This window comes from Psittacula echo (genome assembly GCF_963264785.1).
Source record: "Psittacula echo genome assembly, chromosome: 2".
NCBI lineage: Eukaryota > Metazoa > Chordata > Aves > Psittaciformes > Psittacidae > Psittacula > Psittacula echo.
Window position 1 is genome coordinate 59,849,128 of NC_137737.1, and position 12,151 is coordinate 59,861,278.

Here is a 12,151-nt window from a genome sequence, read left to right on the forward strand (position 1 = left end):
CGGCAGCACTTCCCAGACCGCATCCAGGCTCTGCCCTTTCTAAGGTGCTTCTTACACAAGACATCGCTGGCTTCCCAGAGCAGAGCTGTGCTTTCTTCAGCTCGGTGGGGAAAACTTCTCCACAAGAGCCACATGATGGAGAAACTAGGATGAGGAGAACCGGTCGGTTAAACCATCGCATGGTTTTAGCAAGCTTTGGACGAGGAGGCTGAATGTAAACGACACTAAGCAACAGTCATAGGGTTTCAAAATAGGAAATAGGCCAAGGTATTTTTTAACTTACAGGATGTCTTTATAATTATTGGATATTGTCGATGTTTCAGAGGCAGTTGGAGCAGAGCATGGCCAGTATCTTTCAGGAAGGCCAAGAAAATTAAGCGTTGAATGTGTCAGCTCTGGAAGCCCACAGTGGGTTTTGTGCCAGGACCAAGACGCAAGGCCGAGCGCTGCCAGGGCTGAAGCAGCAGCGTGCAGGCAGCACAGCAGCTCCTTCCCTGCAAAGTCCTTGCCTGTATCAGCTCTTCAGCACTCCTCTTGCATGACTGTGAACCGCCATCCCTCCGGGGCTCTCTTCATGCCCGTGTCCTCCCATGCCACCCTTCAGCAAAGCCATACCTCTTCCACTGCCATGGGCAGGCAGGGACAGGCAGCTGCCACCCCTGCCTGCTTGGGCAGGAAGAACTTGACACTAATCCCACCGGCAGCCGCAAAGGGATGAGGCTTTCACCTCTTGTCCTGCCCAATCCCAGTGTGTTGGGGGGGCTCGGAACCTGTCCCCTTCCCAGCTCCAAGCAGGGAGGAGCTGGATGTTCACCCCAGTCCCCGCATCCAGCCTCCCATCTTGTTTCTACCTGTCTCCCAGCATCACTCGGGATTTGAACTTTGGGTGTATATGTGGATGTCTATATATTCAGGTACTATGTATATTTTAGGTATATATAATGAATGTATCTGGCTATAAACGTGGTTTGTCAGTAGGTATCTATTTCTTCCATGTACAGCAGCTGCTGGGTTATTCAGTTGGGGGTTTCCATGCTGCTAAGACTCTTTAAAAAGGGAAAAATAATCAAAAAAGAAACCACCCATGAACACTGGAATGAAAATGAAGTTGGTTTTCAGGCTGTGAGTACCAGACCTGAAGCTGTGATGGGGTCTTTGAAGATGGGGCACCTCCATCCTCTTGTGGGGAAGGACCATACTGTTTTCTGTCTCTGGCAGCAATCCCTGAGCTTTGAGAGCTGCCGGGGGAAGTCATGGGGATTGTGGCCCTGTGGCCTTGGACCTGCCTCTTCCTCCCAACCCCATAGCATCTTCTTCAGGACGTGTCCTGGTGGTCACCTTGTGCATAGGAGGCTTTGATGCACATGCATCAACTCTCCCAGCAGGCCGTTGTCCCACCTTCCATCCCTTCTCCCTCCCAGCTTCTCCCAGAGGGGCTTCCTGTCTATAAAGACATGAATATTGGATCAGACACGCTTGCAGGAGCAGCATCATTAAGACCAGCTGAAGCCGGGGCTGCTGCAGATCCACGGGCTCCCAGGCTGGTCCTCAAAGCACGGTGGTCCCAGGGGCCTCAGCTGTCCCCCAGCCAGTCTTCTGGGTTTCCTTCCCAGGCATTTCTTTGCTTTCCCTTTGTGGATGAACCAAAGGCAAAGGGGAGCTCCCAGCGCTTCAGCCAAGTGTCCATAAAGGCACAGAGCGATACTGAATTCTGGAGAAACGAGCCCCAGTCACCCAGGCTTTTGCTGTGCTGCTTCTCCCCTTTGTGTCCCTACCCCAGAAGGGCACTTCTACTGTCACTTTACCCTTTTCATATTAAACCCAGGAGAAATTCATCCCCTGGCCAGCTGCTGTGGCGTTTCCAAGTGGGGTGGGAAGGGCGATGGCGTGATCTCCATCTGAGGCCAGGCTGTTTAGACAAGTCTGAGCTCTGAGCACAGTGAGAGGGGTTTAAAAACATCCCCATAACTGTAATGAAACAGGGAGAGGGGAGGCAACTCCTGGGTTTTCTTTCCATAGGAGCCGGGACGATGCCCTCACACCCGGCTCGGGAGGAGCGGGAGCTGGATGGATCCCGGGGTCATCACTTGTACTGTCACGCTGTGAAATGGGGAGTGTACGGAGGGAAGGGGCCGCGGTGGGGGATCAGCCCGGCATCTCCGCCAGGTCCGGGCAGGCACCCACCACGGCACCCGGCCAAGGAAAACACCGGCAACCCGATCCCTTCCCCACGGCAGCGGGGCCCAGTGTTTATCCTGGAGGCGAAGCCGGAGGAGCTGGGGCCCCGCGCAGAGCTGACAGCCGATTCCCGATCCCGAGCTGCCGGCCGCTTCCCTGGTCCCTCCGCTTTCCCGGCCGCATGGCGCTGGTGCTGGGAGCCGTGCTGCTGGCCGCGGGTGCTGCCGTGCCTCCGGCGCTGCCTGCTCCCCGCGACCTGGCACGCTCGGTGCTGGAGACCCACGGGCAGGAGCTGCGGCTGCTGAAGATGCTGGGAGTCGCCAGGACGGTAGGAGCGGGGCGGGCGACGGGGGGGGTGCAGCTCCGGCACCCATCCCGGTGGGACCCCTTTCCCCATCGGCACTGGGAAGCCACCAAGGTCCTTGTTCTCCCGGCAGACATTCGACTGGGGCACCCATTTCAGCATCAACTTCACCGCCCGGCAGCCCGCCTGCCCCAAAAACCTGCCCGACCGCCGCGGGGCCGGCTGCCAAGCCCGGCCGGGCAGGGTAAGAGTGGGACAGGGTCCCCCCGACACATGGAGGGGGACAGAAAGGTGCCTCCAAGGTGCTCAGGGTCTGTGTGTCCCCAGGTGCAGCGGTGCACGGCCCAGGTCTCCGTCTTTGCCTTCCTGCCCGACGTGCCACTGTCAATGGTGGAGTGCGGCAAGGAGCCGGTGAGGGCTCCGTGCCCCAAATCCTTTGGTGGGGGCAGTGGTGGGGATGTGTCCCCCCCACTCTGGGAACATGTTTTGGCTGCAGAGTGAAGCTCACCCTTATTTCTCCCCCAGCAGCCCAGCGGCAGCACCCAGCCCCGCTCCCCCGGCACCCCACGAGCCGTCGGCACCAACCCAGGTCACCCATCATCATCATCATCATCCTCCTCCTCACAGCCACCCCAGCAGCCTCGGCCCCACGCTGGCACATCCCTCCTGGGGACGCCCCGCCACCCCCCATCCCCAGAGGAGCTGGAATAAAGATGTTTTGGGGTCATATGTGTGCGTGTGTGGGGCTGACACAGCTTGGGGGGCAGGGGAACACCCCACAGTGTTGGGCAACAGAGATGGGGCAACCCTTGGGGTTTGGTGTTGCTGCCCCAACACCAGCAATGGGATCCCACAACTCCCCTCAAGAGGCTCCCTGAGGGAGCGGGGCCATGTCCCCAGTAGGGACCAGATGTGACAACACCAGCACTTGGGACATGCTCAGGACCCCCCCAGGCCGTGTCCCCCCCCCACAGTAACTGCCGCTCTGTGGGCTGGGGCCAGGCGTTTCCGGAGGGGGGATGTTCCCCAGCCTCCCGGAGCAGGGATAAAAGGGGATGCAGGGGGTGGCCGTGGGACAAGGATGCCGAGCTCCTGGGCACTGGTGCTGGTGGTGCTGGGGGGGGCCTGCGCCCTCCCTGCCCCGGCCCCCCTGGCCTACACCCAGGCGCTGGCTCAGGCTGTTGAATCCTACAACCAGCGCCCCGAGGTGCAGAACTCCTTCAGGCTGCTCAGCGCCGACCCCGAGCCCGCCCCGGTGAGTGGCACCCCACAGGGACCCCCCCACCGTGATCCCCCCCCCACTTAGTGACCCACACACACGCTTGTCTCCCCACAGGGCGTCGAGCTGACCACGCTGCGGGTGCTCAACTTCAGCATGATGGAGACGGAGTGCAGCCCCAGCTCCCGCGTGAACGCCGAAGACTGCGACTTCAAGGAGAATGGGGTGAGGATGGGGATGGGGGGAGGACACCCACAGTGGTCCTGGGTGTCCTCAGCGGGGTCCTTGGGGTGACACTGGGTGTCATGTCTTACCCCTCAGCTCATCAAGGAGTGCTCAGGGCCGGTGCAGTTCCTGCAGAACTCCCCTGAGATCAACCTGAGCTGCAATGATGCCTCCTCCGATGTGAGTTTTGGGGGGCAGCACCCACTGACAGTAGGTGGGAGCACCCATGGGTGTCAGGGTCCTTCCTCCCTTCCTCCCCACATCTCGGGGTCTGCCGTCCCCAGAAGGGACAACCCAATGTCTCCATCCCACCAGGATAACTCCAGCCCGCAGTGGAGGGTGGGATTGGGGGTCTTGGGGCACCCATGGGGTTATGGGTGCAGGGTGCTGGGTGCACGGTCCTGCAGGGGTGATGGGAGCAGGGACCAGGTGTGGGGAACCGGGTACAGGGATCCTGGGTGCGGGCTCTGGGCTGGGGGGTCCCCACTGGGGGGGTCCTTGGGGGGGGGGGGGGGGGTCCTGGGTGCAGCGTCCAAGGTGCGGGGTCCCCGGGTGGGATGCAGGGTCTGGAGCATCCCGATGACCCCGTTATCCCTCCGACAGCCGGTCCTGGTCCAGCGTGGCCGGTTCGGGCGCTTCCTGAGCAAGATCCGGCGCTTTAGGCCCAAGATCAGGATCAGTGGCAGAGCCGATGTGACCATCAGGGTGGGCTGAACCAATAAAGGGGCTGTTCACGGCCCGTGTGTGTGAGCCGGCTCCTGGCTGCCTCCTGGGGGGCAGGAGGGGAATTGAGGCACACGGGAAGAGCGCTCCACTGCCCACATCATCCCTGTGGGTGGCCCTATACGTCCCAATCGCCTTGGGGATCAAGAGCTTGGACCTGAAGGGACATGGGGTTGACACTGGGGACAGGGGCCGGTTTTGCTCCAGGGAGCCCCCAGGGCACCCGCCTCCCAGAAAAGGCACCATTCCCATCCCACCCCACATCACCCCCGTGGCGTCATTGTCCTCACAGCGGTTTGTACCCCCAAAACGATGGTGATGGCGGTGCGGGAGGCACCAGGGCCATGGGCTACCCATGGAGATACAAGAGGGCTCCACTGCCCACACCGTCCCTATGGGTGATGGAGAACAAGAGAAGGGCCATGGGGCATTCAGCTCCCAGGGGTCTCCAGTGACTGATCCCTGCCCTTTGGGGGGGCACAGACTGGCCTCAGCTGTGCCACCAGTGCTGTCACAGGCAGTTTGGGATGGGGACACTGGGGCATGGAGACCCCTGCACCCCAAAAGCGGCCAGACCACGGTCATGGCTGCAGCCCTGGCTCTGGTGGCCCCTGGGGATGTAACCCCTTGTTCCCCTCCACCCCACATGGGCCAACAGTCCCCCCACACGCACCCTATGGGGACTCCCCATGGCTGGCACAAGCTCCCAGGGGAACCTTTGCTCTTGGGGTGCTGTCTCGGTGCCAAGGAGACAAGACCCCCCATAAGGCCAGTGCCAGGATGAGGCCTGGGGAGTTGGCAGTGCCCATGGGGCTCAGATGATGCCAGGCCCATGTGGGGGAGCTGACTCTGCTCCCCACCCCAGGACCCTCCTCCATCAGCATCACACCCCGTCCTGTCTCCCACGTACCCGGTCCCCAGTGGGGTGATAGCGGCAGGAAAAGGCACAGTGGGGCTGGGAAGCAGCTTTATTTGGGGAAGGGGGGACACCAAAGTGGGAGGGGAGGAGATGGCAGCCCCTCGAGGGGGGCTCACCCCTTGAAGGACTTGAAGATGCCAACACCAGCGGCCACCGTCTTGATGGCTGTTACCAGCAGCGGCCAGAAGCGCTTGACCCGGACGGGCTGTGGGGAGAGGAGGTGTCAGAGGGTGAGGGGAGCCCCACATCCCCCTCTAGGTCCTGCAGCATCCTGGGATCCCCCAACTCACGTCTGTGGTGGAGTCTATGCAGGTGACACCGAGCACGGAGCCGCCACGCTGGGGCACGGGTGCGGAGCAGTCCTTGACGAGCTGCAGAGAGCAGGGGCTGAGCACAGGGACATGCAGGGGGGAATGGCCCCAGGCTGGGGACCCCACAGGAGGTGTCACCCCCCAAGAACTCCCCTTGTCCCTCACCCCATCCTCCTTGAACTCGCAGGCATCGGGGCGGATTCCGGAGCGCGCCGGGCACTGCGTCTCCATGATGGTGAAGTTGAGGCGCTGCAGGGAGCTGAGCTGGACGTTCTGGGATGGGGACAGCGTGACCAGGGAGAAATGGCACCCATCCCCAGGCGCCCAGAGCCAGTCCAGTGAGGACCATCCCCTGCATCCTGCCCCGCACCTCTAAACCTCTCCTCACGCATAGGTCCTGGTGTCCCCCGGATGTCCCTGTGGGCTTGGGGTCAGCACTGGGCAGCCTGAGTCGGGGATCACGGTGGGGGGGTCCCTGTGGGGTGCCACTCACCGGGGCGGGCTCGGGGTCGGCGCTGAGCAGCCTGAAGGAGTTCTGCACCTCGGGGCGCTGGTTGTAGGATTCAACAGCCTGAGCCAGCGCCTGGGTGTAGGCCAGGGGGGCCGGGGCAGGGAGGGCGCAGGCCCCCCCCAGCACCACCAGCAGCAGTGCCCAGGAGCTCGGCATCCTTGTCCCACGGCCACCCCCTGCATCCCCTTTTATCCCTGCTCCGGGAGGCTGGGGAACATCCCCCCTCCGGAAACGCCTGGCCCCAGCCCACAGAGCGGCAGTTACTGTGGGGGGGGACACGGCCTGGGGGCGGGTCCTGAGCATGTCCCAAGTGCTGGCAGTCCCCACTGGGGACACAACCACACCGCCGGGGGTGTCCCCAGCCCTTGGAGCCCCTTGTCTGGGCGTTGGACCAGGAGCTCTAAGGGATCATCCCCGCTCCCTGTTGGGGCACAGGGAGGGATGGTGCGGCGCAGGGACCCGCAGGACCGGAATGACACTGGGATCATTGCAGGGATGTTTATTGGAAGCAGAGCGCCCGGGCGGGATCACGGGGCAGGGGGGATGCGGCATCACCCGCTCAGGATTTGGGCTTTTTCAGGTTGAGTTTGTCACGGATCCAGATCTTGCTGCACTGGAAGAAGCCCTTGAAACGCTCCTTGATCCTGCCAAAAAGGTTCTTGGCGCCGGATTTCCGGATCGGGCCGAGCTGGGAGGAGAAGCAGCGGTGTCAAACCTCGGGGGGATGGCGAGGGGGTCTGGGTGACCCCCGCGGGGACGTGTCCCACAGCAGAAGGGGAGAGAAGCAAAGCCAAGGGGGTGCGGTGAGGACATCTCCTTACCGCGACGGGCATCTTCTCACAGGACAGCTCCACCGTGGGCTGCTGCTGCTCCAGGAAGGCGTAGCCGCGGCACCAGCTTACTGCCTGCGGGGAAGCAGAGTGGGACACAGCGAAGATGAGGCTGAGAGCAGCCTGAACCCTACTCCCCGTGCCTCGGTTTCCCTGCTGGGGACCCACAGGACGCAGCCTCACCCCAAACCAGCGGCTCTTGCAGGAGGCGGTGGCCATCCCCGGTGCCCGGCACGAGGTCTCCTCCACAGTGAAGCTCAGCTCCTGCGGGTGCTGCAGGTCCCCAGGCTGGGAGAGGGGACAGGACCCATAAGGGACCCACTTGGTTCAGGGATCCAGCCCCAGGAGAAGCCACATCCAGGCTGGAGATGGGTCAGCCCCATCCTCAGCTTGGGTGGGCAGCGTCCCCACAGTGGGTCAGACCCAGCCCCAAAACAGGACGATACAGCCCTGAGAAGGGACGGATCCTGCACCACCGGGGTGCATCAATGGGGATGGAGGAGCTCAGCACTCACCCAGCCAGGCCGGGGCTGCGCCTCCCGGAGCCACAGGACATAGGGAGTGACGATCCTTGTGTTGAGCAGCTCCACAGCCGCTGAGACGGCGTCCTCATAGCTCACGGTCCAGAGCCCTGGCAGGGACACTGGGGTGGATCCAGCCGATCCTGGTGTGGATCCATCTGGCCCCGGTGTGGTGGCTCTGGCCAGCCCCAGCAGCAGCAGCAGCGGCAGCACTTGGCACGGCCGCATCCTGCCTCCTGCCACCCTCTGTGCCCGCAGCCCTTTTATGGGATCTGCCCTGGATGTGCTGGCATGGCCAGCGCGGGCGTTCCCACGGGCTGGCACTTCCCCCTTTGACACTGGGGAATTCCCAGTGGGATGAATCTGGCCAGGAGATGAGTCCATCCCCCTTTGACCCCCAGGCCACTGCAGCAGCTGGCCCAGCACTGCTCAGCAGAAGAGAGGGCACAGGGTTGAGGTCCCCCCACCATGAAGGTCCCCTATGGAAGGCCACTGCATGCCCAGGGAGGTGAAATGAGGACAAGGGTGATGCTGAACCACAACGTCTCCAGGGAGGGTGCTGGTCCTGGGTACCACCACGCCAAGGTGATCACCAAGGAGCTGAGCCAGGTCTGATGGGGACATAGGGTGACACTAGGTTGGGTTTCTCAGCCCCGTTCTCCCTTAGAGCTGGATGAAGCCTTTGACACTGTCTTCCACAGTATTATCCTGGAGAAAGCGCCTGCTCACAGCTTGGATGGGTAAAGGAACTGGTGGATGGCTGGGCTTAAAGAGTGGTGGTGAATGGAGCTAAACCCAGTTGGTGGCCAGTCACAAGTGGTGTTCCCCAGGGCTCAGTGTTGAAGCACAGTTTGTTTAGTGTCTTTGTCAGTGACCTGGATGAGGGGATCAGGTGCACCCTCAGATGACAGCAATTGGGCTGGGAGTGTTGATCTGCTGGAGGGTAGGAAGGCTCTGCAGAGGGATCTGGACAGGCTGGATCAATGGGCTGTGGACAATGGTGTGAGGTTCAACAAGGCGAAGTGCCAGATCCTGTACTTGATCAGAACAACCCCATGCAATGCTCCAGGCTTGGGGAAGAGTGGCTGGAAAGCTGCTCAGTGGAAGTGGACCTGGGGTGTTGGTCGACAGTTGAACACGAGCAGCTTGTGCCCAGGCAGCCAAGAAGGCCAATGGCATCCTGGCCTGTATCAGCAATAGCGTAGCCAGCAGGGCCAGGGCAGTGGTCGTCCCCCTGTGCTGGGCACTGGTGATGCTGTGCCTCAAATCCTGTGTTCAGTTCTGGGCCCCTCACTACAAGAGAGACACTGAGGTGCTGGAGCCGGTCCAGAGAAGGGCAATGAAGCTGGTGAAGGGTCTGCAGCACAAGTTCTGTGATGAGGAACGGCTGAGGGACCTGGGGGGATTTAGTCTGGAGAGAAAGGAGGCTCAGGGGAGACCTTACTGCTCTCTACAATAGTCCCTCTGCCTGAAAGGAGGTTGTAGTCAGGTGAAGTCCATCCTTCAGCCCATCCTTCAACCAGTCTCTTTCCCAAGTAACAAGCGACAAGAGGACACGGCCTCAAGTTGCACCGGGGGAGGGATAGATCAGATATTACCAGAAATTACTTCCCCAAAGGGCTGTCAGGCACTGGAACAGGCTGCCCAGGGAGCGGGGGAGTCACTGTCCCTCAAGGGATTTCAAACACGTGTAGATGTGGCACTGATTGACACGATTTAGTGGTGGCCTTGACAGTGCCATGCAAACAGTTGGACTCGATGTTCTTACAGGTGACCACCACAGAGCTGACGCGGGTTTGGTGGGGACACAGGCTGACACCACATCGGGTTCTCAACCCCGTTCTCCCATGGGGCTGGATGAAGAATCCACCCTGCCCCACGGCCGGGGCTTTCCAGCCCCCGGTGATGTTTTATGGCTGGGCGGATAAAACATTTGCCAACGAAGACTCCTGTAGCTCTCAGCAAACACAGTGGGTTTGACCAAACACTGGCCCTGGGAGCAGCCGCCCTCTCCGAAGCCAAGCAGGAATCTCCAAGAGCAGCTCAAGGAACCCTGCCCGGAAGATGACCCTCTGTTCAACCCCCATCTGCACCGCCATGCACAGCCAGTGGAAGCCCAAAGCCACCCTCCAGGCTCAGAGCTGTGTGGCTGGTGAAAGCCATTGAGTACGCTCTGCCAGCAGCCTCTAGATCAAGCAGGGACAAGCGCACCCAGGTCACAGCCAGTGGGAAGTCCCCAGGGATGGACACTCAAACACAGATCTATCGGACAGCCCAGCTTGGCCCTGGAAAGATCCACGTGCAACCAGGTCCAAACTTCCATGGACAAGGGACCCTACATAGAATTGTCCTGCACTCCATGTTCATCTTGAGAGCCTCCAGTGATGGGGACCCCACCATGCCCCTGGGGAGGTTCTTCCAGGCAATGACTCACTGTATAACCTAAGTTGAGATGAAACCTCTCCCTGTACCCACTGTCCCTTGTCTTCTCCTCATGGCTCCTTGAAAGCCTCCACCACTGGGATGAGGTCCCTACAAGCCTTCTCCAGGGAGAAGAGACTCACCTCCCCCAATCTTCCCCCCTACAGCAGGTTCTCCAGCCCTGTGACCATCATCCTGGCCCTCCTCAGGACCCTCTCCACTCTGTCTGGGTCCTTCTTGACTTGTGGGTCCAGAACTGGACACATTACTCCATGAGCGGCCTGGAAGATGGCTCCAGAACCAGGCAACCGAGGAGCCAGAAGTGCTCCACTGGACCTCCTGCTTACAAACCAGGACGGAGCTGGTGGACACGAGAAGGTTAGGGCAGCATCGGCTGTGGTGACCATGGGATGGTGAAGCTCAAGATCCTGAGGGGGGAAGCTGGTCAGAAAGCAGGATCACTGCCCTGGACACTTGTAGAGAGCAGAAACTGGAACAATGCCCAACGCAAGAGGCTGGGTCCCACGGGAGGGTGCACCAGCTCAAACTTAGGATTTAGCAGCAATCAAAAACCAGTGTCAAGACCTCATAGTATTGGTTTCAAGTGTCCTGTGTAAACCCCGAGCAGGCTCCACTCTCTCAAAACAGACATGAAATCCTGCAAGGTCATTTTGGGAACACAAAGGGAAAAGTTTGGTGAGTTTTAGTCGGGGTAATCACATCCCACACAGCTACAGCTGCGCTTCTCAGGCCAACTCCTCACCCTGTGCTGGAAGCAGGGGTAAACAACACCCCCAAAAGCAAACACGAGGGCCCCGAGCTGTGGAAAATATCTGCTCATAAATCAGTCCCCACTTTATTTGACCACCTCAAGACTGAGCTGCCCCTCCTCATTCCTGGCAACCCACAGATTTATTTGCCTTTCATTAGTTCTCACAGCCGGGCTCTGATCTGTTTGGACATGGACAGAGCAGGAAAGAAAACACAGGGGGTGGGAGAGGCAGAACATGGGTAACTTCTGCTGGTGACAACCTCAACAGCAAAGGGGAGGACATGGATGCTTCATCAGCCCTGCAGCCTGGGGAGGGCTGCGGGGAAATCCACCCTATAAGAAGCCCTCTAGCCAAAGCGGCTGCACATGTTAGGGCTTTAAGGGGTCCGAGGAAGGAGGAGGGCAATGGAGGAATCAGCATGGGGGCTCAGCCCCACTGGAGCTTGTAGAGACGCAACCCCAAGAACACCTGCTGCTCACAGCAGCCTGAGCTCACCCACCCTATCCCCGTATTTTGCTCTCTTGAAACCCTGCTGCAGTTCTGTGTCCAGCTCTGGGGCCCCAAAGTAAGAAGGATGTGGAGCTGCTGGAGCAAGTCCAGAGGAGGCCACAAAGATGCTCCAAGGGCTGGAGCACCTCTGCTATGGAGACAGGCTGAGAGAGCTGGGCTTGTTCAGCCTGGAGAAGAGAAGGCTCTGGGGACACCTTAGAGCAGCTTCCAGTGCCTAAACGGGCTGACAAGAAAGCTGGAGAGGGGCTTTTGACAAGGGCAGGTAGGGACAGGGCAAGGGGGAATGGCTTTAAACTGACAGAGGGGAGATGGAGATGAGATCTGAGGAAGAAGTTCTTCCCTGTGAGGATGCTGAGGCCCTGGCACAGGTTGCCCAGAGAAGCTGTGGCTGCCCCATCCCTGGCAGTGTTCAAGGCCAGGTTAGATGGGGCTTGGAGCAACCTGGTCTAGTGGAAGGCGTCCCTGCCTGTGGCAGGGGCTTGGAACTGGATGACCATTAAGGTCCCTTCCAACCCAAACCATTCCCACAACACAGCGAAGAAGAACCCACCCCGAGTCCCACTGCCTCATGGTGACCACGCCACCTTCACCACCCACCGCGCAGCGCGCCGGAAGTGCCGCAGCCTAAACCAATGGGCGCTCGCTGTGGTGGTATGACGCAGTCAGGCTGCGCCGGCGTACATGCGTGCGGTGCCTCCGTGCCGGC

General features: G+C 60.4%; 3 protein-coding genes across 3 annotated transcripts; 1 reads left to right on the plus strand and 2 right to left on the minus strand.

Moving 5' to 3' along the window:
- Positions 1 to 3,563: 3,563 nt before the first annotated feature.
- Positions 3,564 to 4,640, plus strand: LOC308216938 (cathelicidin-2-like; the record flags this gene model as incomplete). The annotated part of the gene is made up of 4 exons (XM_080609640.1): positions 3,564 to 3,737; positions 3,819 to 3,926; positions 4,023 to 4,106; positions 4,530 to 4,640. 4 exons carry the CDS (start codon positions 3,564 to 3,566, stop codon positions 4,638 to 4,640), a joined length of 477 nt encoding a protein of 158 aa, XP_080465766.1.
- A 1,040-nt stretch (positions 4,641 to 5,680) lies between these two features.
- On the minus strand, positions 5,681 to 6,546 carry LOC308216940 (cathelicidin-3-like; the record flags this gene model as incomplete). The annotated part of the gene is made up of 4 exons (XM_080609642.1): positions 5,681 to 5,773; positions 5,859 to 5,939; positions 6,045 to 6,152; positions 6,373 to 6,546. 4 exons carry the CDS (start codon positions 6,544 to 6,546, stop codon positions 5,681 to 5,683), a joined length of 456 nt encoding a protein of 151 aa, XP_080465768.1.
- Positions 6,547 to 6,949: 403 nt separating this feature from the next.
- On the minus strand, positions 6,950 to 7,969 carry LOC308216941 (cathelicidin-B1-like; the record flags this gene model as incomplete). The annotated part of the gene is made up of 4 exons (XM_080609643.1): positions 6,950 to 7,078; positions 7,212 to 7,295; positions 7,404 to 7,508; positions 7,736 to 7,969. The coding sequence occupies 4 exons, from the start codon at positions 7,967 to 7,969 to the stop codon at positions 6,950 to 6,952; spliced, it is 552 nt and encodes a 183-aa protein (XP_080465769.1).
- Positions 7,970 to 12,151: the final 4,182 nt, after the last annotated feature.